The sequence below is a fragment of the Metopolophium dirhodum genome, chromosome 3 (genome assembly GCF_019925205.1).
Source record: "Metopolophium dirhodum isolate CAU chromosome 3, ASM1992520v1, whole genome shotgun sequence".
Lineage (NCBI taxonomy): Eukaryota > Metazoa > Arthropoda > Insecta > Hemiptera > Aphididae > Metopolophium > Metopolophium dirhodum.
In genome coordinates this window covers 26,340,291-26,366,541 of record NC_083562.1, presented here as the reverse complement: position 1 = coordinate 26,366,541, position 26,251 = coordinate 26,340,291, and the positions used below count along the sequence as shown (strand labels likewise).

At 28.2% G+C, this 26,251-nt stretch overlaps 2 protein-coding genes across 3 annotated transcripts; one reads left to right on the top strand and one right to left on the bottom strand.

Moving 5' to 3' along the window:
• Positions 1-455: 455 nt before the first annotated feature.
• Positions 456-16,960, top strand: LOC132941255 (putative inorganic phosphate cotransporter). Of its 2 annotated transcripts, none has more exons than XM_061009221.1 (7): positions 456-617; positions 14,634-14,770; positions 14,857-15,087; positions 15,618-15,926; positions 15,987-16,136; positions 16,198-16,572; positions 16,633-16,960. In XM_061009221.1, exons 1-7 carry the CDS (start codon positions 584-586, stop codon positions 16,789-16,791), a joined length of 1,395 nt encoding a protein of 464 aa, XP_060865204.1. In that variant the 5' UTR covers positions 456-583; the 3' UTR covers positions 16,792-16,960. The 2 variants fall into 2 exon arrangements, with proteins under 2 accessions (XP_060865204.1, XP_060865203.1); XM_061009220.1 differs by having other exon boundaries at positions 14,631-14,770.
• A 2,306-nt stretch (positions 16,961-19,266) lies between these two features.
• Positions 19,267-26,076, bottom strand: LOC132941253 (BUB3-interacting and GLEBS motif-containing protein ZNF207). The gene is made up of 10 exons (XM_061009218.1): positions 25,585-26,076; positions 23,521-23,647; positions 23,221-23,356; positions 22,972-23,119; positions 21,503-21,602; positions 21,352-21,443; positions 20,642-20,729; positions 20,227-20,574; positions 19,438-19,672; positions 19,267-19,377 (listed from the first exon to the last, which is right to left on the bottom strand). The coding sequence occupies exons 1-10, from the start codon at positions 25,623-25,625 to the stop codon at positions 19,271-19,273; spliced, it is 1,422 nt and encodes a 473-aa protein (XP_060865201.1). The 5' UTR covers positions 25,626-26,076; the 3' UTR covers positions 19,267-19,270.
• Between the last annotated feature and the right edge of the window lie 175 nt (positions 26,077-26,251).

The following is a 26,251-nucleotide window of genomic DNA, read 5'->3' as shown; positions in this document are numbered from 1 at the left end:
GTTAATCATTGTAGTTTAGTAGTGTACTTACATATTAATATTACTATGTTGTTATTATTTTATATCCACAGTCAATAAAAATGTATGATTAAAAACATAATTGTATTATGGACTAGGTATTATCGTTGTTATTGTTAAAACCTATATTATATCATAATGATTAGTGACATAGCATTAAACACAATAGTCAAAATATAATAATATTCTTTTAATAACAAATATTATGAACAGCTTATAAGTTTCTATTAATATGATATGTAATATGTTAATAATATTATTCAATGATATTAATTTTATAAGATAAAATTACACGCAGAACATTAATTTTAAATGCGTTTTGTAACTGACGCTGCAATGAAAGTCCAATAATATGGAAGTGGAAATCGAACGGACGACGTTCATATTACTGAGAGATTTATCGAAGAAATTGTTATATTGTTTAGTTTGTATTTGGCTACAGTTGCCAGTGGGTCGTGTACGCGTAATGTTTATATAAATATAATGTATATTATTTTCGAAATCAATTTATCATATATTATATTATTGAAGTGTTTAAGAAAATATAATCCATAATCACAATATAATGGAGAACGATAAAAAAGAAGAGGAAAAAAAGGGTAAAACTATAAATTAACAATAATTAAAAGTATTTTTTTACGTAATACGTATTAGGTAGGTAATACAACTTACAGGTCACAAAACAGGCTTATTATATAAATTAACGAACCTTTATTATCATTACTTATATAAACAGCTATTGCCTATTATAGGTATTTTGTAAAATATTTTCAATTTAAATTAACTTAAAATATTAAAATATTTTAATACAATTATAGGAATCAAATAACTAATCGTATAATATGTATTATCCATGTTATACAATTGTAATATCTAATTAATGTATACTGATTCTTGTCAAAAAACAATTAAATTTAGCATATCATTTGAAAATAAAACAAAAACAGGGAAAGTAGGTGACCGCTCTGCTGTACAGAAGGAGTCGAGTGTAGGTACCTCGTTATTGAGTAGGACACTGTAGAGACGTCAAAAGTTAGTTTTACCAATGACAAATGTAGGAAAATTAATATTTGGAGTTTTTTTTATATTCGTATAAATATTGGTACCTACCTATTGCTATTAATTATAATAGAAATTTAATTTATTATTTATAGTAATACTCTAGTACAATATACAGTATAAATAGACAATAGCATACAATTAATCTAAATATTATGAACATGTTATAGTGTATATAAAGTATATAATAATATACTTAGTTAATATACCTAAGTATAAGTTTCAAATCCCTACAAAAACATTTTTAAATTATAACAAAATAACTAAAATCGTTGTTATTCGTTTAAATATCAAATTTCGTTCCAATGTACTTACGAGGGGCCTGATATTTTCAAGGTTTTTGACAAAGCGAATACTTTTTATCGATATTTATAAAAAAAAAAAAACAAAATATGTCAAAAATGTATCACGTATAGAACATTTTAGAATAAACATTTGGTAAAAAGTTACACAAAAAAAACAACATTCTATTAAAAACTGGTTTTGCAAATTTTTATTTTTTACCCCCCCCCCCCCCCCAAATACACTAGAAGAAATTACCATAAAAATTGAAAATCAAAGCATTTTTACTACCCTAAAATATGATAACAGACAGAACAAAAACTCATATCATTGAAATATCAATCGCTCCGTTCAAAATCTAAAATACCTACATCTTTGTAAAATCAAATACTAATACAGTAATACCTACAGTATAATATTCATTGCTCAGCCCAGAATCTAAAATATTAGCTACGTAGGTACCTATATAGAAACAGGAAACTAAAGTGAACACTCGTAAATATGTCATTCTTTTATTTCCTTATTACTCAACAGACTACCTATAATATTAGTATATATTATATAAATATTAAACTAGATATTAAAGAGACATTTTAATTCGAAATCATTTTATGTAAACCGAAAATACAGTAAATTAGGGCCTAGGAGTATATATAAATTATAAATAAATACACAGTTTATGCTTGTCTGTCACCTAAGTTCCTAACTATAACCTTATATAATATTATGTATATAGTCAGTGGCGTAAACTGGCCTCTCAATTTCTGGTGGTGCAGAGAAATATTTTAATTTCGGTACCCACCAATTTTTTCAAATTCATTTGTAAAGGTAGGAAAACTTATGTGGAATCTTGTGTTAAACTTACAAATTTTAGATTTAAATACAATATATCTTATGAATTTTTAACTCAAAATAGTTTGCAAATTGTTACGATTTTATTCTAATACTTCAGAGCCCAATAAAATTTCTGGTGGTGCAAGTTCTACATTTGCATCACCCAATTTACGCCACTAATACAGTATACCTACATTGACTTATTGTAGGTACCTATAATATATTGTCACTACTAAACATAATAAGTAATAACATAGGTAGGTGACCTTACTTTTTATATTATTATTAGATTCTGAGCGGAGCGATTAATGTATTTATTAGTTGTTTTTATTTTTAATTATTATTACTTATATTAGTAATTATTAACTTACGATTTAGGTAGGATGTAGGCAGAAGCTATAGCTACGTATAACATGCTTTATAGCCTTACAGGTAGGAACGCACTATACCTACTATGATATATTGATATGCTTATAATATGCCAATGCCATACCAACATATAACATATAAAATGAATAAATACAGTGTTACATTTATTAATCAGTAATCACCTATTAGTCTAATTCAGGGGTCAAACACCTTTTTGATGTCAAGGGCCAAAAAATAAATACAAATTTTTCATGGGCCACAATTTGTATATACAGTTATAAGCTAGTAATATCACTAGTATATCACTCATATCAAATTTAGTTTATTTAAGTTCATAACTATTAGGTATATTAATAACAAGGTCGTATCTAAAACAACGTTTTAATTCGCCTTTTCTAATTCACATATTGTCTTAGTTTGTTGTTTTTAAACATATACCTATACACATTACAAATAGTAGTCTCTATTTTTATAATTTTACTCGCAGCAAGGGCACCCGAAGGGGGGACAAAAGGACCATTGTCTCCCTGGGAATTTTTAACTACATGTACTTTATCACTTTAATATAAATAATTCACAGCTTGGAACTTAATGCACTAAAAAAGTACTAAATATGCATGCACTTATGCACTTAAAAAAGTACAAATATGCTCTACAAATATGCACTTATATTTAATTATTTTACACAACATTTTAATTTGCACAAATATTTTTTTAATCATAATTTAAACAAAAAAAAAAAAATAATAATAATAAAAAAATTGCTTTTAAAATGAAAAATGTTCCTTGAATAAAAAAATGCACTTCTGTCGAGTTATATTTATATACCTGAAATACATAAATACAAATTAGAAAAACCACGAGGTACCTGCCTATAATTAAAAAGTATTTTAATTAATAATTAAAATGCATTAGATATAATTTTGTTCTTACCTTCAAAAGTGTTACATTGGACCACTAAACTTTTTTTGATGTTTTCAAAATTGAATGATCGCCAATTATCCACCAGCAAAGTTTTGTACCTTGAAAAACTACGTTCAACATCAGTTGACGTAATCGGCGCATATTTGAAATATGTAATATCGTCACCAGTCAAATCATCAGGAAGACCTTCCATTGAACTTTCTTGTCCACTTAATATTTTTAAAATATTAAGTATCGTTTTAAAGCCACAATTTTTCTCCAATACATTATTTAATTTTTGAAATACCGCAACACCGATTTCACCGGTTCACCCTCACAGACGTTTAATTTTTTTTGAACATATTTAACTGCAGATAATTTGGTTGGTGAAATATATTGTTTTTCAAGTTTCGTTATATATTCCGGAGGGTTACTTATTTTGTAAAGTGGTATGTTTGCCGACAATAATGCTTTACACAAATCGTGTGAAAAAAAGACACTTTTTCGGAGTATTAGTTACTAGCTGTTGGATTTCAGAATTTTTGTTTTTTTCGTTTTTTATAATAACCGCTCGTTTATGTTTCTCGGTGTTAACGTGTTGAGTCACTACAAATTTTCGATCACTGTTAACCTTCACTTCACATAACTTGCAGAATAAAATACTTTCGGTTTTCGGCATAATGAAATAAAAATAATATAAGTAGGTACTTCAAACAAGAACGACGCGTACAACTACAATAGATAAGACGGACGTATAAGCCGGAACTGACAAAAATATCTAAGTGGTTTAGCTATAGGTCTATCGTCTATGCCATTAACAATAATCTTTGAGTTATTTTCCTAGAAAAGTATTTATAGAAAATCGTCGTATTTCGATAGCTGTTGTTTCTATTTTTAGATTTGTATATTATTCTATTTTACATAAAGCTAGCTGTAGTTGTAATTTATAAATATAAATACATTATATTTTTTATATATTAATATTATATTATATTAACCAATAGGGGAAAAACATTGTTTTTAATGTCAAATGGAAATTTGAAAAATACGATACAAGAATATCTAGTAAGGTCTCTCAATATGAATGTATTTATTTTTTTTATTTGCAAATTTTGATATGGAATCTCCATAAATTATAAAATATGCTCGAAAAAATTTTAAAATTAAGAAATATGCTCTAAAGTCTAAAAATCACCAAATATGCAAAAATATGCACTATAAACTTTTGATATGTTTTTCGTAGTGTCTTGGAATGAATTTCTAGCTCACTTAGCAATAAATCTAATGGTTCAAAAAAATTATGCAAATGCAACAACTTCCGAGCCCTATATCAGTATATTACTATAACTAGTTTTTTTCTTGTCCCGGCCACCGGGTGGGATTTGATCCTGTGGGTCCGCTTGCTTGCGGGCCACGTACAATAAATTGCTATGAAGGCCGCGGGTTGTTGCGACCCCTGATCGAATTCAATGACATGATGGTAAAATCGTGACATATTGTCACGATAACTTATAACTAATAATAAATGACTTTCAATATTACGAATTAAATTAAAATATGAAAACAGACAGCAATGACGCATATACAAACAGAAAAAATAATACTATACCAGGTGAAACTAGTTTGAAGTAATTACATTAAACAAAAAATAATAATAATACTATATGTATATATAATTAATATTAATAATTTATAGTAGACAGTTGGTGTAGCTATATTATTGGCACCTACCGATCTACAGTTTATGACTTTTATGAACGGTTACATAATAGGTACCTATGTCAGACATACAGTGCGATCCACGCCAGGTCCAGTGGCTTGTCAAAAAATTTCGATGCATAAATAAAAACTAAAAAGTATGTAAAAAAAAACGGAAGTATAAACACAACCTATCGTCTATCAGCGTTAGTGCTCACTACCAATACCCATAGATATTCTAGAAAATCTATAGGTATAGTTACTAATATAGCCATATAGATATACCTCACGGCCTACCACTTACAGTATAACAAATTATCATGCACTAACCATTAAATATAATTTGTTTATCAGAGATTATGATTTTTGAATTTTTGTCTTATTTAATGTGATGCAACTAAACAAGTAACAACATTAAACAGTAAACATAGTAGGTAATTAGTAACTCCTATTAATTAGTATTGTTATTTGTTTATTATATAATATTAGGTTTAAGGAAAAGAGATTAGAGAAACGACGATATTTTATTATGTGTGTGAAGTTAATCAAATTTTTTGATCGACAATAATATTAGTATTTTTAACTCATTTATAACTGTTTATAACTATCACTTATCAACATTTGTAACTCTCTGTCTCTCTACTTTTGGCGCTATCAAAATTTTTCAATTTTTATGCAATTAATAACCTACATGGTCAACTACGATTTAACATATACCTATTATCTCGCAATAAAAAAAATTACAATCGGTCATAAGGCGCATAAAAACCAAAATACTTTTGGGGGAGTCATAAGTTCACGCAGTCATCCCTATGGTCCCACAGATTTCAAAGTGTGGAAACCAGTTTGTAGTCTGTGGGACCATATATTTTTACGCAACTCATAGCATCTTTACAAACAAATTATAATTCATTGTGGGGAATATAAAATCAAAATACCTACTAATTGTAATTAGTCAGAAATCAATTGACACCAAATGATATACATACGCAGTGGCGTATACCATAAGTCATAACCATTATTTATTTATTTATTTATTTTGAATTTGGAACTTTAGTATCTGGACGTACGGGGAACGACCGTAAACATATACACATAATTATTGTAACCTACCCAGTTAACATAAGTTCCTATGTTTATAATATTATAATGTGCAATTATTATTCTTATGTTGTTACACAACACTATACACACATTTTTATCTTAAATAGTTTTTTTTTTTAATGATCGTAAAGCCGGGCTATGGTCATTAGCTGTTTGTTTTTAGATTCTGAGCGAAGCGATGAATGTATTGATTTTACAATGATGTGTGTTTTTTTTTTATTTTTGTATCTGTCATCACCTTTTAGGACAGTAAAAGTGCTTGGATTTTCTTCAACAGTAACTTTTCTGATAGGAAAGTGAATCTAGTTGGTACTTTGGGGGGTCAAAAGTAAAAATTTCCCAGTAGTTTTCAAAAGCGATGTGAAAAACAAAAGAAAAATTAAGGAAAAACGAGAATTTTTACGCGAAATCTGTTTTCGAGAAAATCGATTTTGGTTTTTGGTGTAACTCTAAAACAAATGACCGTAGGGACATGAAATTTTGACTCTTTTTGAGCTGCTTACGGACATTGTCAGTTTACAATTTTTTTAGTTTTTTTTTTCTATAAATATCAATAAAATTTTATTTGTTGAGTAAAAAAGCTTGAAAATTTAATAGAAAGCTCCTAGGTTATTGTTTCAAAGGCAGATGAAAAAAATTAAAAATCCTTAGTCACAGTTTTTATTTATAAGCATTTAAAGTTCAAATTTTGACAAAATACGGAAAATTCACGAATATTAGCAAATTATTTTGAGTTGAGAATTCATAAAAATTTTTCTTTTTAAATCTAAGATTTGAAAATGTAATATAAGATTACTCATAAGTTTGTCTACCTTTATCAAAAAAAAAATGTCTACAAGAAACTTAAATTAAATTTTTATGAGCGTCTGAAATTTATATTTTTACAATATTTGATATTCACTCGATTTCTCATGTAACAATTTTCTTATTTTATTGTAATTAAAAAACGAATGACTGTAGATACTTTAAAATTTCACTGAATGTTTATATTAGCATTTTATATACACCATAAAATTTTGAAAATATTTTGACTCTTTTTGAGCTGTTTACGGACATTGTCAGTTTTCAATTTTTTTAGTTTTTTTTTCTATAAATATCAATAAAATTTTATTTGTTGGGTAAAAAAGCGTGAAAATTTAATATAAGGCTCCTGATATATCATTCTAATAGCAGTTGAAAAATATTAAAAATACATAGGCACAGTTTTTTTTTATAAGCTTTTAAAGTTCAAATTTTGACAACATTTATCAAATTTATAATTTATTTATTATTTTGTAGTTAAAAATGTATAAAATGTTTAACTTTTATGACTAAGGATTGAAAATTTAAAACAAGGCTCCACGTAAATAGGTTATATATAAATTACTTTATTCACAATAATATCATCAAATATACTTGGTAATATTATAGGCTGACTGACCGTTTTCGCTCAGAATCGTTTTTCTTATAAAATTATATTATATCATTGAATTCAAATTTAACACCATCCATTACAGTGACCCACTTGTAACCTACTGTACAGCAGAGCGACATCCACTTATCCACCTTTTTTTGTTTGTAGGAACTGTATAGTTGTAACACGTGTGTGTAGTTTTGGCAGATTTTTTAGTGGGCACCCGTGGGTATCTGCCATGGCCGGGTGGGGGATGGCGGCAGTTCTCTCCGGACACCGTGACTTGCCCGAAGAAAAATGCCGCCCGTGAACCGAGGTTTGAACCAGCGTCGGTTTGGGACGCCTTAGTCCGCTCGGTCACTCCGTCCCCCTTAAATAGTTTTTATAATATTATGGTTTATTACATTAAGTCAAATTAAAACCTATTTCACATTATTTAAGTACCTAACAAAAAAATTTTTGTAAGTTTTTTTTTTTGTTACTTGTAAAAACAAATAGTATGATGTCTATTGTTTGAAATATGTGTGTTATATAATAATTAGGTTTCTCGTTTATGATAAGACAATTAATATTCAATATTAATGTTGTAATAAAGTAATTTTAAGACCATAAACAATGAATTACAAAGCAGGTAAGATGGAATAAAAGATTGTGATAAAATGGATAAGTCATATGTGCACTAGTGGACAAGTCAAAAATAGATTGATAATTTAATTTTGGTCTGTGATAAGATGGACAAGTCATTATGTGCACAAAGTGATAAGTCAGTAAAGTGATAAATGCTTCGTGTCATACCAGATAAGTCAACTAAAAATAACTAAATATAACAAATGTTTAAATTTTGTTTTCAAAATCATAACAACTTTTAGTTTTCAACATAATTTAGCAATATAAAATATTATTATGTCATTAGTAAATACGTTTTTATCGTCTCCTAAAAAGTTGTAGTTTTTGACTTGACCACTTTCTCACAAAAACCGTCCAATTATGCACATTACCTATAAATAAAAACAATACAAATATAAAATATTACTCTTATAGCTTTATACTATCCTTCAAGCACAACTTGTGATGAAGGTATAGGGTGCTAAGGCCTAAGATTAGTTGCAGTAGAATTTATTAAGATTATATAGCTATTGCCATAACAGGATTTACATAATATAGTAAATAATATAATAATATAGTTGGTTTTTTTTAAATCTAAATTGTAAACTTTTGAGTAAAGATAATCCATAAACCTTTGACCAAAAAAAATCTTACAAATGACAGAACATAAAAAAAAATTTCATATTTTTTAGACTACTTTTAAAATTATTCAAATTGACCAAATTATCCAAAGATGATACATTTATACAATTGATCCAATCAAATAAATAGCTGTAGGATTATACTATGATAGATAGTTGTTGAAACATGAAAATAAAAACAATCAAACATATTTAGTATGTTTGAAAATAATTTATTTCGATAAGTATAGTTAAAAATTGATTTCCAGAAAATTATTTTTATGCACTTATTAGCTTCAGCATAGGCGTAACTAGGGGGACTCAGCCCCCAACATAAATTTTAGCCCTCCCTCCTGTCATAATTTCTAGTCCCGCTCACAGCAGCTACATTTTTAAAATTTAATTTAAAATATTGTTTTATTTTTTTTATCAATATTTTCGAAAAATATAGGTATGCCAAAAAAAATGCCAAAGAATATTGGAAAAAACATGCTTTTTATCCCGTGATTGATAGTATTATAGTTAAAATGAAACACAGATTTTCACCAGAAAGTCTGAAACTAGCCATATCAATTGATAATTTCATTAATCTAAACTATAAACAAAGTGAAATTTTTGTAAACCAGTATAAGGTAAATTACTAAATTATTAAATCATGTAGCCATTATATGTAGGTAATACTATTCATTAATTTTATAATTAGTCAGATTTTGATTTCTTATGTTTTCAGGCTTTATTAAATATTAATGAAACTGACTTAAAATCTGAAATTTTGGTTGCGAAAAATTGTTATGATACCTAATCAATTGGAAAAGATTAACAATCATCAGGAACATTTAAAGCGCTAAAAAGTATCGTGGAAAAGTCTGTTTTCTCAAATTTATACAAAATACTACATTTAGCGCTTTCAGTTCCAACAAGTTCCACATCTTGTGAAAGAACATTCTCAGCAATGCGTCGAATAAACACTTACATAAGGTCAACAATGTTACCAAATCGATTTTCGAAGTTATCTATCATAGCAATTGAAAGAGATTTGTCAAACAATCTAAAAAAAAAAGACATTTTATATAAATTTGCCAATACTGAGCGGAGGCTATAGTTATCTTATATAGTTATCTATGAAATTCCTTTAACTTTCACTTATATTAAAAAAAAATTAAACTTGTATCTAAAATAATACTTAATAATATGTTAATATTTTAATGTTTATCTCAATACCACTTTTTTATTATTTGTTGTATACATGTCATACACTTAAGACAAAAATTAACAAAGATTACTATCTGGATGGTGAACAATTTTATTTTGAAGTTTGAATAAAATTTAAAAAACGTTACCTAACTGATTCTTAGTAAACAAACAAATAATTGTGATGACAATGAAAACCACCAATTAAATATTATAGTTATAGAAAAATCTATATAGGTAGGTAAAAATGATTGTTTTTCCTTTATGTATTCTTAAACGGCTGGACCGATTTTGATGACATTTTTTGTATGTGTTGTATGTGATTCCCGGGATGATTAAGATTCACAATTGGACCCGGTAAGTCCAATCCGGGGAGGTGCTCATACAGGGATTTTGAGATTTACGGTGGACATTTTCGTTTATAAATGGTTGCCATTGGTTAATCAGGCAGATCAGGTGCAAGAATGCATCAAATCGAATTTGCTTACTTGATTATATATGCTGTCGCACATTGTCCAGGGAGGCTGAGTTGTAACCAAAACTCAAAAGAAGTTAAACAATCACAATTCTTTTAAAAGTTGTAATTTTTACGGGCGGCGAAGTGTGGATTAGCTAGTATATAATATAATAAGACCTGAATAAATGATTTAAAAAATAATAATTCACAATCTCCTCCTAAGGAGTATTATGTAAGTAGATATTTAGTACGTATTTAATAAAAAATAATACTCGTTTTGGCTAGAGGATATTATCATGTAAGATTAAAACGATTAAATATAATAATCAAAATATAAGTAATGAATAATAATAAATTATTTATACAAAAAATTGGAATTCATTAATTTTAGATTCTGAGCGGAGGGATGAATGTACCTAGTGATTTTACAATGATGTGTTTTTTTTATTATGTTTATGTCTATTATCACGATTTGGGGCAGTAAAACTGCTTCGATTTTCTTCAACAGTATCTTGTTTGATGGGAAAGTGAATCTATAAAATAGTCGGTGCATTCGGGAGGTTGAAATTCCAAATAGTTTTCAAAAACGTTAAGAAAAAACATCAAAATTAAGGGAAAACGGGAATTTTTACGCAAAATTGGTTTTTGTTTTTGGTGTAACTCTACAACAAATGAACGTATACCTATACATGAAATTATCATTGTTTGTTTATATTCGCATTTTCTTACACGATAAAATTTTTGTTCAGAGATTCTCAGGTTCCGTTTGTATAATTTTTTTTTCTATGAATGTCATAAAACTTTATTTGTTGGGTAAAACAGTTTGAAAATTTAATACAAGGCTCCTACTATATTGTTACAATGATATTTGAAAAATATTAAAAATCCTCTGAAAAATCCTTAGTCACAGATTTTTTTTTATAAGCATTTAAAGTTTAAATCTTGACAAAATACTGAAAAATCACGAAAATTAGCTAATTATTTTGAGTTGAGAATTCATAAAATTTTTTCTTTTTAAATTTTAAATTTTAAAACGAAATACTTGATTCCTCATAAGTTTGTCTACCTTTATCAAAAAAAAAAAAATGTCTACAAGCAAATCAAATTAAATTTTTAAGAGCGTTTGAAGTTTATATTTTTACAAGATATTTACTCGATTTCTCACGTACCGATTTTGTTATTTTGTTGTATTTCAAGTTGTAGATACATGAAAATTTCACTGAATGTTGCTTTTAGGTTAGGTTAGGTTAGAATTTTCATTTTCTATACCTACACCATACAATTTTGAAAATATTTTGAGCTGTTTCCGACAAAAAAAAAAAAATTCCCAATCATTTTCAAGTGTCAGGCGGAAAACAAACAAAAGATTACGGAAAACCAGTTAAAAAAAAAAATTAATCAATTTAGTATTTTAGTGTAACTATAAAAAATTATCCTATTAAAAATGAAATTTTCACTGAATGTTTATATTAGGAATTTCTATGTACTAGGTATACAATTTTCGAAATACCGCGAATATTTTTGTTATTTATAAGCATAAGAAAATGTCCGTTTTTTATTTAAACTATTGTCAATACAACATTTTAAGTCAGTCAAAAAAGTTGAAAATGTAATAATCCTCATAAGTTAATGTTAGTGGAAATAAAAAAAAAATGAGCGTAAATTCGCCATTTTGATCAAAATCACGAAAATTGGCAAATTATTTTAAATTAGAAATTCATAAAAATATTTACATCAAAGCTTTGAGAATCTGATACAAGATTCTTCATAAGTTTTCTTATATTTAAAAATATAAAAGTTTACTAGAAAGTCAAATTCATTTTTTACGAACTTTTGAAGCTAGACATTTGATATTTACCCATAAATTAACAAATTATTCTACAACGATTTTCTTCTTTTGTCGTATTTCAAAAACTAATAACTGTAAGCACTTGAAATTTTCAACTTCTTTTGAGTTATTTATAGATATTTGAAATTTTTTTTCTATAAATGTCAATAAAAATAAAAGGTGGATAAGTGGATGTCGCTCTGCTGTACAGTAGGTTACAAGTGGGTCACTGTAATGGATGGTGTTAAATTTGAATTCAATGATATAATATAATTTTATAAGAAAAACGATTCTGAGCGAAAACGGTCAGTCAGCCTATAATATTACCAAGTATATTTGATGATATTATTGTGAATAAAGTAATTTATATATAACCTATTTACGTGGAGCCTTGTTTTAAATTTTCAATCCTTAGTCATAAAAGTTAAACATTTTATACATTTATAAATTTGATAAATGTTGTCAAAATTTGAACTTTAAAAGCTTATAAAATAAATTGTGCCTATGTATTTTTAATATTTTTCAACTGCTATTAGAATGATATATCAGGAGCCTTATATTAAATTTTCACGCTTTTTTACCCAACAAATAAAATTTTATTGATATTTATAGAAAAAAAAACTAAAAAAAATGAAAACTGACAATGTCCGTAAACAGCTCAAAAAGTCAAAATATTTTCAAAATTTTATGGTGTATATAAAATGCTAATATAAACATTCAGTGAAATTTTAAAGTATCTACAGTCATTCGTTTTTTAATTACAATAAAATAAGAAAATTGTTACATGAGAAATCGAGTGAATATCAAATATTGTAAAAATATAAATTTCAGACGCTCATAAAAATTTAATTTAAGTTTCTTGTAGACATTTTTTTTTTTGATAAAGGTAGACAAACTTATGAGTAATCTTATATTACATTTTCAAATCTTAGATTTAAAAAGAAAAATTTTTATGAATTCTCAACTCAAAATAATTTGCTAATTTTCGTGAATTTTCCGTATTTTGTCAAAATTTGAACTTTAAATGCTTATAAATAAAAACTGTGACTAAGGATTTTTAATTTTTTTCATCTGCCTTTGAAACAATAGCCTAGAAGCCTTCTATTAAATTTTCAAGCTTTTTTACACAACAAATAAAATTTTAAAATACATTTTCAATATTAAAAGTTATCAGAACTCGATTAAAAATTTGTTGAAGTTAAGTTAGAAGGCTTTATGTTTATGGCTTCTAACAAAAATATATTCAAATATTCAATATACGTAGTAATTATTCTGATTAAGTTATCGAACAATTGGAAAATAAAAGTAAATTGCTTCACAGAGAGCTTAGGCATTAATTGCCAGACGTTCTAAGAATACAATTTTTGAAAAAATTATATTGATTTATTTGTTAGATTTATGTTATGCATAATTGAACTTCTGTGTTTAAAGTTTTAAATTAATTTATGACTGCGTTACTTTATATTTATTTACATAGATATTTAAAAATGATAAAACCCATAATTTATTTTAGGTACAATGATATCACTTACCTGTTTTCCAAAAACATTGAATTTTGCTGTTTAAAGTTGATTTTTCTTCATTAAATGATATACCTAGTTACTTCAATAATATTGAATAGGTATTAATTAATTTTCTTGAATCCATGATAAATATCTATCGACCATTCTATATTTCATTTCAACAATTTAATTAAGGTAAAACTACAGAGTAGTTCAATATTATATTACTAACCAAAGAACTAATAGTGTCTGATATCATTTACCCCCTAAAATGAATGTAAAATAATCAGTATAAATAAGTATTAGCCTCTAAATGTATAAATGCATTAGTCTTGCATTATTGAAGTAGGTAGTGACGAAAAAAATTAATTTATGATTATGAATTACCTTTGAACAGCTTAACAATTAGAAGAAGCTAAATAATAATTTGTCGATTTAATTTAGATAAATAAAAGGAATTAATAAACAAAAATTGCAATAATAATGCATTACTACACTATTATACAATTAGTTTAGAATTAACACGGACCATATTTTCCCTACTAGAGGAAAAAAAATAAACATTAACATAATGCCGACACTAATGAGAAAATATTAGTAACGCGTGTCATATTGATACCTATGTATTATAGATACATTATAACTAATAAGTGTTGGGCACATTTCAGTTTCCAAAAAACGCATACCTAGTATTATTATTTCTTATACAAAATGTATAGTTTAAAATGCTTTACCATTAAGTATTTAGCATTAAAACATTTTATAGAAGAATTCTCATGGGGCGAACGACACAAACAAACAATAATACTTTTTTTTGGCCTGGTAATTTCATATGGGTTGAGAGTTAATCTGTCAGTTGCCATTGTAGCTATGACTGACAAATCAAGTGCCAATACACATTTTATAGTGAGTATGACATATTATAATATGCAAACAAACAAGCTCTTTAGGTAATGGTACAACACTTATATTAATATATAACATTTTCTCAGGAGTTGCCCTGGAACGAATCATCAAAAAGCACAGTTTTAAGCTCATTTTTTTGGGGATATCTAATAACTCAAGTATACGCTGGACAAATGGCACAGAAGTATGGAGGCAAATATTTCTTAGCTGGTGCATTAGGAGTCAGTGGTGTCTTGACGATCTTCACTCCAGCATCAGCGATACACGGTGGTGTATTAGTTATGTGCGCAAACAGAATGGTTCAAGGAATGGCACAAGTAAGTTAGAACAGTGAAGGAAAATTAAAAAAAAGTTTTCATATATTATGTTTATTTATAGTACTTTTGAGTTATACGGTTTTAAAATATATTGGTACAATAGGTTTTTATTTTTATAAATTAAATATATTTATAATCTATAGGTATTCATTTATATAATGAATAAAAAGATTGAAGGGTGTTCAGTGACACTATTTCAAGTAGGTAGAAAAGGTAATATAATTTGCTGGTAGCGATCATTTCAAACAATCTATTTTATGTATTTCTAAATTACCAAATGGGAAAATGTTGAACAAGTAACCATTAAATATATATCTTGGGATGAACAAAGATGGCTCAAGTTCTTTTTATCTACTTTTTTTTATACTATTAAAGAGCATAAACAAATAATGATATAAATAGTAGTCATTGTTTAAACTGAAAGTGTTCACTTATATAAATTAAAATTGTATTTTATACCTGCTATATAGCTTGCAAGTATAAAACTAAATACCTTCTATATTAAATAACAGAAACATATTTTGTTTTAGGGTTTCATATTTCCAGCAGTTAATGTTTTGTTATCAAAATGGGCACCTGCATCCGAAAAAGGACGTTTGATTTCATTTGTGTTTAGCGGCACACAATTTGGATCATTAGTTATGCTTCCTACCGCAGGTCTTTTAGCTAGTAGTTCAGGTGGTTGGCCAGCTATATTTTACGTAGGTGGTGCTTTCACATTAGTATGGGTACTCGTTTGGTCTTTAATGGGAGCTAACAGTCCATCAGAACATCAAACTATAAGTGAAGCAGAAAAAAAATTCATTATTAACTCATTAAGTAATACAACATCAAATAAGGTAAATTAATAAAATTCTAATAGATCAACAATTTGATATTATAAAATATTAATTTTGTAGCCTTTACCAACTCCTTGGGGAAAGATATTTAAGTCAGTTCCTATGTGGACACTTATAATTGCACACCTAACACAGAACTTGGGATTCTGGATTTTATTAACAAACATGCCAACCTATATTAATTATATACTAAAATTCGACATTAAATCAGTAAGATATTTATAGATTTAAAATGTTCAAATTCATATATTTATTATATATTATTACTTAGAATGGATTTTTATCTGCTATGCCATACTTGATCATGTGGATCCTGATTATAGCATTTTCCTGGATTAGCGACTACATCAGGACACATGGTTTAATAACAGATACAAACCAAAGGAAAATTTGGAATACCTTAGCTCACTGGGGTGGAGCTTTAGCATTGGTCTCACTCTATCTATTTGATACATCAACTACAGGAGCAATAGTCTTGTTGACTGCAGCTCTTGGTTTAAATAGTGGCGTTTTCACAGGTTTTTTGACGAACCATTTAGACTTGGCACCCAATTTTGCAGGCACACTACTAGGAATTACAAATAGTATAGCAAATATTACATCAATATTGGGACCATTGTTAGTAGGCTTCGTTGTAACGGACAATGTAAGATGTATTTATATATTTTAAAATTACTATAAAATGTAAAAGTATTTTTTGTTTTAGTGTAACAAAGACCAATGGGGCATAGTGTTTTTGTGCTCAGCTAGCGTCTTCTTCATTGGAAACTTATTATATGTTATATTTGGAACTGCTGATACTCAATCGTGGAATGATTCATCGATAAACAACAAAATAAAAAACAGTGAAAATGAAGACCCATGAGTTACCACTTCAAAATATTTGATGGGAATTAAAAGTAAATTTGTTTTAAATTATTTAAATATAAATAATGTACTATAAATATTTTATCATCATTAATGATAGTATTTATTTTTAAAATTTTAAAAATTATGTATAAAATTAAATCAATAAAAACAAATTATACTTCTAATTGTAAAAAACTTCTCCTTTATCAATCACCCAACCTAAAACACATCATAAGATTTGAATTTATTTTTCAACAATCACAGAAGTGTTAATCAGCGCCCAAAGTAGTGTGCAAAGCCATTATAATTTGTTGAGTCATTTATTACCGCAACCATTTTGGCTTATCCCAAAAATCGCATTTGACATGCAAAACTACACTAAAAACAATCTGTACGCAGATTCGAAACAAATATTATGTAACTTGTAATAATATAATGTGTCGCCTGTTGTGGTTAACAGGGGACTTGGTAATACAAGTCCAACAGGTCAGCTGTGAGGGATAGCCTCGCCTGGGGCTGTGTTTCAGGGGACCCAATTTAGGGTCCAACAGCTTCACTGTGACCACAACCACCAACCTCAATCAGTGAATGTAGTATATTTGGACGGCAGGACTTGATAGACAGATACAAGTACCTGTTAGTGACGACCATATTAAGATTTACAAGATCCATATACTACCTTAAATAGGTATTAAGAGGATAATAAAAACCATTCATAAATAATATAATAAAACTGTTTAGAATAACTAATTGTTATGACAATTTTAAAAATGTATAAGATTATAGAATTAATATTTTGATACTAATTATTTTTAAATAATGAAATTGCAATACTCTTGAAATATATAAATATATATATAAAAAAATAGACTTTAGGATAAAATTAAAACATTAATTGGTAACCTAATGTGTTATTTAAATTTATTCTGAATTAAAAAAAAAATTTAGTTCAATTAAATATTTAAATTGCCAGTTATGGAATTTCTGTATGCAAAATACATTTTAGATTAAAACACAAAATAACGAACTAAATAATATGAGAGGGATTCAAAGATATGTGTTTAATCCAGTCACATACAGAGGGAAATTAAATTTAAGTATTATTATATGGTTCATCATAATTATATTTTGAATCATATTAAGAATTTTAGTTTCATATTCAGATTGGTACAATATCCATAAATAGATCATTTAAACAAAATCTCAATTCTGAATATCCTAATACTGTAATCATTCTTAGATGATATAATTATGTCTTCAAATGATTGGCAATAAGAAAATTGAATGGAGCATTAATAAACTTTCGTGAATGAGGTACTCACCATTTTCAGAGGATTCACTTTATAGAAATAATTGAACCAATTTTCAGATATGTGCTTACATTTATTTGAAAAAAAAAAGAATATGCATAATAATAATCAAATTTTTTTAAAAGAAAATTTGATTACAATGCATTTCCAAAAATTTAGTATTATAAAACAAATATTTCTTACCTTGAATTACATCATACACACGTACTTAATATATAATAAATTATAATAATGTAATGATAATAAATTTGTTAATGATTTAGAATAATAAAAGTGTGTTTTCTTGTTTTCATTTTTACAATTATAATTTTAATTCTAATATGTTAGTAATCAAAACCCTAAACATTAGGCCTTAAATTTATTTAAAAATGCAAAGTGACATACCAAAGATTATAGAATTCTGAGCCGCGTCATCTGAGAAATCAGTAGGCACGTTATATATCTAAACCTAAAAACACGCTTTTTTTTAGATGAACAATGAAGTTTTACTATATTTTATACGTGAGTGATTAGTACTTACTCATTCTCACAACATAACACTATATAAATAATTAAAACACATTCAACAACATTTTTTTTTTTTTTTTGTATATAAACAAATTTGCTGTGCATTTTATGCTGAGCGTAAAAAGTTTGTACGAAATCCACGTCACACTAATAAATACTACCACACACGTTCTACAAAAAAATGTACGTGTGACATTTAGTTACAAACTATTTTTGGGAATATACAAATAAATCAAGAAAAAAAAATCCAAAGAATGAAAAACGAGGGGTTAAGGACATTTAAAATATAAAAGGACTTACTGATTTTTCACTGAAACTGCGTTTCAGTTATTATTCAAAATTTTTCCTTTTTCTGTAAACAAAACTGTATGAATAGAAATTTGTTATATTTTAATTAATTTAATGAATGGGGGTAATAACTAACTTCTGTAAATCAATTAAGTTCATAGATAGAAGTTATAAAATATTATTCATATAAAAAGAAAAAAGAAAATCACTAACTTTTAATCTTAAATAATCCTAAGCTCAATTAGGAAATAAAGTTTAATTTTTCTCTTTTTTTTTTCAATAAATTTAACAATTTGTTTTTAATTGGAAATTAAAAAAAAAATTAACAACTTACAAAAGTGACGGGGGTGTGTTGTTGTACACGAGTAATACGCCCCCCAACAAACCTGATCATCTGAAGCGAGGGTGCATCATCGGAGCTAACATTTGAGCGCCTGGGAAGCCCATTGGTCCACCGGGAGCATAAGGATTGACCATCGGTGGGTTAACCATTAAACCTAACACATATAATTCATTGTATAATCAATATATAAGCTCTTGAGAGTTAATAATTATACCTGGATGAATAGGCATTTGAGGCCTTAGCATGCTCATAGCATGAGGTGGTAAACCACCTAAAGAAGGCCGTAAAAGAGTAGGCATTTGCTGTGCCATAAAAACAGTAGGAGGCTGGGGCATCATATTAGGCATTGATATAACTGGTGCAGCAAATCGCTGTTGTTGCTGCTGCTGCTGCTGTTGTTGTTGTTGTTGTTGCATAACTGCTGCCATAGCAGCTACTTGTCGTTCCATCTAAAATTATTAAAATAAATTAATATTCAATATGTTTGAAATTAAACATGAATTAATACAAAAATTATCCTAAATGTTATAAATAATAATAGTAATAATAGTAATAATAATAGTAATAATAATAATAATAATAATATAAATAATATATAAGTATAAAGCAAAATATATATTCACGAGCAGATGCAAATATTAACCAAAAATACCTGAAAATTTACTCACTTTTTATTCACCCAACCTGATAAACCTTTGTATCTTAAATTTATGTACTTTTTGTTACAATCTAACCACGACTGAAGAAAATTTGCATAACAATATAATAAGTGACAAACTAAAGAAATAAAATAGTCCTAAATTCACCTAAAAAAACCTGTCCTAATATTCACATTTTTTGTACTTACAAAGTCAGTCCACTCAATTAAATCTTAATACTTTATGATTTTAAGCAGTTTCAGTCGTCAACAGGACATTTAACGGACCTTGAATGGTTAAGAGGTGGATAACCTCTATTAAGAATTAGAAGCTGGAACCATATGCTTAAATATTCTCTACCTTACCTCATTTTGAATCGCTTGTTGGTGTTGTTGATGTTGGTGATGGTGGTGCTGCTGCTGCTGTTGTTGTTGTTGTTGTTGCTGCTGCTGCTGCTGCTGCTGATGCTGATGCTGTTGTTGTTGTTGCTGCTGCTGCTGCTGTTGTTGTTGTTGCTGATGAAGTTGCTGTTGCAATTGCTGCTGCTGCTGTTGATGTTGTTGTTGTTGAAATTGTTGAGTTACAGGAGACACTTGACCATGAGGTGACATGAGTGGTGCACCGAGCTGATGTTGCTCAGGGATGTTTGTTGGTAATGGATTTTGAATGTCCATATGAATAGCATACTTAGGAAAACGAGCTTTATGTTCTTCCTAAAATTACAATTCCGATATTTTAAGTTACAAATGTATTATCAATTTATAATAATATTAAACTTACTAAAGAAATATCTTCTGATGGATGAATTATTTTACTAGATGTTCCAGTAGAACTAATAAGTGATTTTGATTTCGAATCATTATCATTCCTAGGATTTAAGCAATGAAATGATCATGTTAGATAGTCAAAATGTATACTATACTCAGTTCTATGAGGGAAAGAACTCGCTTCACGCATCCAACTAATGTCGACGATAACTTGGAAGTCAAATTCCCTTCACTTCTTACCGCCTGGTGGTGTAGTGGTGGGAGAAGCGCAGAAACCGACGAAATAACAAGTTCTTTCTTTCATTAAACGAAGTATAGAGGCAAAGAGAATTATTTACCCTTTCACTGCTGAATTAATTTTTTCCAGTTAATGCACTATGCTGGGACGACATATTTTTTTTTGTATTGCATATTTTATAGTTCAAGAATTAATAATAAATATATATATTTTTTAGTGTATCTTTAGATTTGCCTAATAATTTACCATATGTTCATCTTGTCACATTAATCAAAACAATTTTAGTTTTTTTTTTTTAAATGATACGGCACATGTGTCCATAGCACCACAGAGTCGCTAACATAGGACGCATATATGCATCCATAGCAGTGAAAGGGTTAAGTAATTCACTGTTATGATAAGGTTTTAAAATATTTATTAAACTAACAAAAATAATGAATATGCTTAATACATTACTCCAAACATTAAATTAATTTATATTTTACCCAGAGTAAGCTGGAAATGCTGACTTATTGAGGCCACCAACTGGACCACCAGATAGCATTGTGCTATTTGAACGAACATCAGAGTTACTAGCCTAAAATATACAAAAATGCAATTACATTAAAGGAAAACATAAAAAAATATTAAACTTACAATTGCTGCAGCACTAGGGAATAATGGCTTATTTGCCATTCCCACAGGTTGACCAGGTGGCATAGGACCAACAGAAACAGAAGGACCCATCATTGGCATTCTAATTAATAGATTAAAATAGTTTATAAAATGTAAATTAATGTATTATGAGCAGTGGTGTAGTCTTAAAGAATGTTTTAGATATATCCCGAAATTCCACCAAATCTTGTCAATTAACAATATAGTTTAAAATTTGTAGTTTCATACTACTTAAAAAAAAAATGATTTACAATTTTTAAACAAGGTAGGTATTATTTTCAATATTATAGTCAATTTATAATATAATTATTAAAACTATCACTATTGATTGAGATATTTTTGAAAAGTATTTATGAATAAGTTTTTTATTTTTTTACTGGTAGATGTCATAACAATATTTTAAAATTAAATTTAATTTTGGGGGTGAGGCAAGTGAGGCACTGCCTCACTTGTAATTTTCAGGAAAATAAAAAATATATGTTCCTTTATATTAGTATTTTGTACTATTTTGAATTTTTAAATTTTAATCGTTTACTTTAATTTTTAATTTTTAATTTATATAGGTACTTGTACTTTAAGCATTAAATGCTTTAGAATTTAAGTTTAATAAACAACATTATTAAATATTAATTTTTTGTACAGAACTTGTACAGTTGTACCTACGAACACGAGAACGGCAGCATGTCGCTGTAACGTAACTTATGCGTCCGGCGTCGCCACCGCTAAAATTGACAGACAGTTTACACATGTAAGCTCGTAAAATAGTGTGAATAGCGCATGCGCAGACCGCCGCCAAAAGCAACTAAAATCAACCGCTCAACAATATTATAAACGTCGGCCGCGGGGTACATAAATTATATGCAGCCCTGTTGCTTCCTAGGTGGGGAGCTGCACGCTGTTGTCACTGATACACAGCCGTCGCAATATCGCACGACGCACATCTGTTTTCATTTGGTCAAGAAATATTATCTATATCTGTGAATATGATAAAATGATTGCCTAAGTACAGAACATAGAGTAAGTTACTCTATGGCACAGAGTCACAGAATAGTTTTTATCATAACTGGCTAATCTTTTTGCTCCATTTAAAAAAATGTTGTTCCTGTGGGCTGTGTTAGAGTAATAGTTTTTTTACTATTTAATATTTTTCTGCCTCATGTAAAATTACATGTGAAAACTGCCACTGAATCCACTTGTAACCTAGTGTACAGCAGAGCAACACCCACTTGCCCACCTTTTTATTATTCACTTTTGTAATTTATACTTTACAAATTATAATTCTATAAAATGCATTAAAAAAATATAAATAATATTTAAAAGGGTAAAACAATTTATATCTACCAACCACAATTAGTTTTATTTTCTTTCCTAAATATATTTTAGAATTTCAAGATCATCCGTATACCAGTATATATTTTTGACTTCACCACTAATAATGATTATTTAATTACCCCGGTCCCATATAAGGAGGGCCCATAGCTTGCATATGATTCATCATAGGATTATAAGGTGGCATCATGGAAGGACCAGCTGGATTTGAATACTCAGGTTTCTTCTTTACAGGTGGCCCAGCGTCATCATCACTATCCGATCGTGTACCTATAATAATAATAATAAATTAAAATAATGAGTACAATCACAAAAATATATTCATCATGTAGATGTTGAAATATAGTCATTGTGAATTTATATTATATAACCTTTGCCACCAGACTTTTGTCGCTCGTGTTCTTTCATATCATCCTCAGGAATTCCTTCCATTCCATAAATTTCTATTTCAATATTAGAACGATGTGAAAGTGCATTGGGCACTTTGTCTATTGTTTCTTTGTGAACCTGTAGACAAATTTCAAACTTATAAAATAAAAATAATAAATATTTAATAATGTAAATTAAAGGGTTGGGAATTTTAGAAATATATACATTCAAGATAAGGTATAAAATAATTAAATACATTTTATGTACCTATGTATAATAGTAATTATTAATAATTTACTAACCTGCATACAATGAATTGATAAACCAGGACCAGTGTATAGTTTTTTATGACATATGTGGCATTTAAAATGTTTTGCTTTTTGATGCTGAATTAAAATTTTTTCATCATCAAATTCACGGTTGCAATACCTTAATATTTAATTAAGGATCAAATATAATCAATAATTAGTAATTTACGTATTTTTAGGGGTATTTAAATAAAAAATTCATAAAAACAATGTTATCTTAACTGTGTGTCTAAATAAAAACATGAAAATGATTCAATCAATACCAACTAAAGATTAGGTAATTATATTCATGCTATAAAACAAGCATATACATACATAAGAACCTTTCTAATTTAGTATACAAGTAATTTGGATATTTATTATTCTAATCAACTTGTAATATTTGACATCAGTAAGCTTTAGGGGATATTATGCTCTATTATTATTGTAACTTCTTAGGTACTTATATTTTGCAACGTAAAAACATTCATGGCAAATGTAAATAATGCAATTTTTTTTATAAGTAAAAAGCAATATTAATTGTATATTCTAGGTACTAATATAATATTTTTAAATTCACTTTGTACATAATTCATCATTTAACCTAGAACCATTATCTACAAATACAAACATTTTAAATAAAAGCTTACATATTTATTAATTATTCATCAGCAACGGAAAATTGATTCCCCAGATATCAAAACACGTTGTTTTAAATACATGTGCATATTATACAAGCGCAGACAAAAAAATGCTGCAGTGCATTTCAATCATAGACCTATAAACGAATGGACAGCGCTTAGAGAAAGAAATCAGGGGTGCGATATAGAATGAGTGAGAAAAGAAACAATGTAGGAAAATGTATACAGCTCCTTCACTTGCACAATGCATTGATGGCCGGATAGAGTGGAGTGGAATGAACTGTTCATTCATTTATAGGTCTATGGTTTCAATATTGCGGAAATTCCACCGTAAATATCAGCAAGTGTCATACAGGCCTTGAGAACAAAAATTTTTTTTAAATGTGTGTTTAAACTTTTTTATGCTGCTTTTGATACAAATGTCAAATAATTAACCATTATTGAAATAAAAATGAATTAATTAAGTAAACACCAGTTATGTCTAAGTGATGAAATATTAACCCTTTCACAAATTAATTACATTGCACTATACCTAATCAAAAGGGTGATCATAAAAATATAAAATAATAAATCCTTTAATTTTTGTAAAGGAATACAAAAGATATAAAATATTGATACCAGATAGAAGCGCCTATTTCGTTATAATATTAAGTTCAAAATCTGTGAACATCAATATACAATCAGTAAAATTTTATAAATACCACAACCCAAATATTTCTTAAATATTCAGTATTTTCTACAGGACATGCAAATCAAGAAATGTAATTATACAACAATAGTAATCAATGGATTAACAAATACTTTTAATAATTGAATAATAGGTGCTCATAAATAAATCAAGTTCCCAAGGTATAAATAATAATATAAAAAAGCAATTACGATTGTCAAGTAGGAAAATCAAAACTTACATTTTAAACAGATATAAAACTATAATGATAAGCAGATACCTATTCTTATAAAAATATAACATAAAACTCGTCAAAATAACAATTGTTTATTTGTAAATATACCGCTTGAACTTTTTTTTTTTAGTGATGTGGTAACACAAGCATTCCATTATTGGCTAATGTGGTGGTGCATTGGCAATCATTTTTGGCAATAATCTCAGATATAAAATCTACTTTTATATATTCATAAATGCTTTGAACGAGTAATTTCAGACAATATACAATAGATCCAGAGAGAACCCATACAAATATGCTGTCAGTCAGCCACACAGAGGGTTAAATCAATAAAAATTATAATAAAAACAAGACAATATAAATATACCCCTACACATGTACCTATAGACAATCATGTAATATATAGTGTCTACATTAAAATACAAAATAGGGTTTTCGCTTTTTTGATTAAATGTACCTAAATGGATATCTACAAATAATTAATCCGACAGAATAATAGTAAAAACCAGCTTCAATAATAGCATTAAAAAGGATACCAGCACCATGGCTTGGACTGCTTCTTCTTTTTGCGACCCATATTCAAGTTAGTGTGTGTTCGGACGACAGCTGCTCGGCGGCACGGGAACCGTACTACGAAAATCGTACGCTATTTCAACAACACGTACTCGTCATCGCGCGGGAACTGTTGACAGCGGTGGAACAACTCGGAAGTTAAAAGTCGTCGTCGTCGTTGTTATTAATAATTGTAATAATATTAGATGCAATGTGTACTTGTACGAACTTGCTCCACTTCAATGGTTCAATCACCCGTAGAATATCGGTTAAGAGACGGAAAAAGATAATAACAAAATACACTACACACTGTCCGAGGGCCGTTCGTTTTTCCGTTTTATTTTATTTTATCATGACGGACGGGACAGGGCATTCGTAGTGTGCTCGTATTTCGTACAGTACTTGCAGTACTGCAGTAGTACAGACTGTAGTAGTAGTAGTAGTGGTAGTAGTAGTAATAGTAGTAATAGTAGTAGTAGCAGTGTAGCAGTAGTAGACGGAATAGCGTCGAAATCACGAAACGAAAAATAAAATCGAAGTCACATTCACGCACACAAATAAATACCTACATTCGCACACGAACACCGCGCGAGTCGTGGAGGAAAGAAACGATCGTTTGATCAGGTGTGTCGTGGGGCTCCTCTTTCCATG

What these genes read in the sequence shown, in the direction of transcription:
- LOC132941253 (XM_061009218.1), bottom strand. Translation starts at nt 25,625, where the DNA reads ATGGGTCGCAAAAAGAAGAAGCAGTCCAAGCCATGGTGCTG. An exon ending in CAGTCCAAGCCATGGTGCTG is followed by an intron (nt 23,648 to 25,584) that starts GTATCCTTTTTA and finishes TTAAATATTAAG; the next exon opens with GTATTGCAACCGTGAATTTG. An exon ending in TCCCTAGTGCTGCAGCAATT is followed by an intron (nt 21,444 to 21,502) that starts GTAAGTTTAATA and finishes TGTATATTTTAG; the next exon opens with GCTAGTAACTCTGATGTTCG.
- LOC132941255 (XM_061009220.1), top strand. Translation starts at nt 584, where the DNA reads ATGGAGAACGATAAAAAAGAAGAGGAAAAAAAGG. An exon ending in TAAAATTCGACATTAAATCA is followed by an intron (nt 16,137 to 16,197) that starts GTAAGATATTTA and finishes ATTATTACTTAG; the next exon opens with AATGGATTTTTATCTGCTAT. An exon ending in GCTTCGTTGTAACGGACAAT is followed by an intron (nt 16,573 to 16,632) that starts GTAAGATGTATT and finishes TTTTTGTTTTAG; the next exon opens with TGTAACAAAGACCAATGGGG.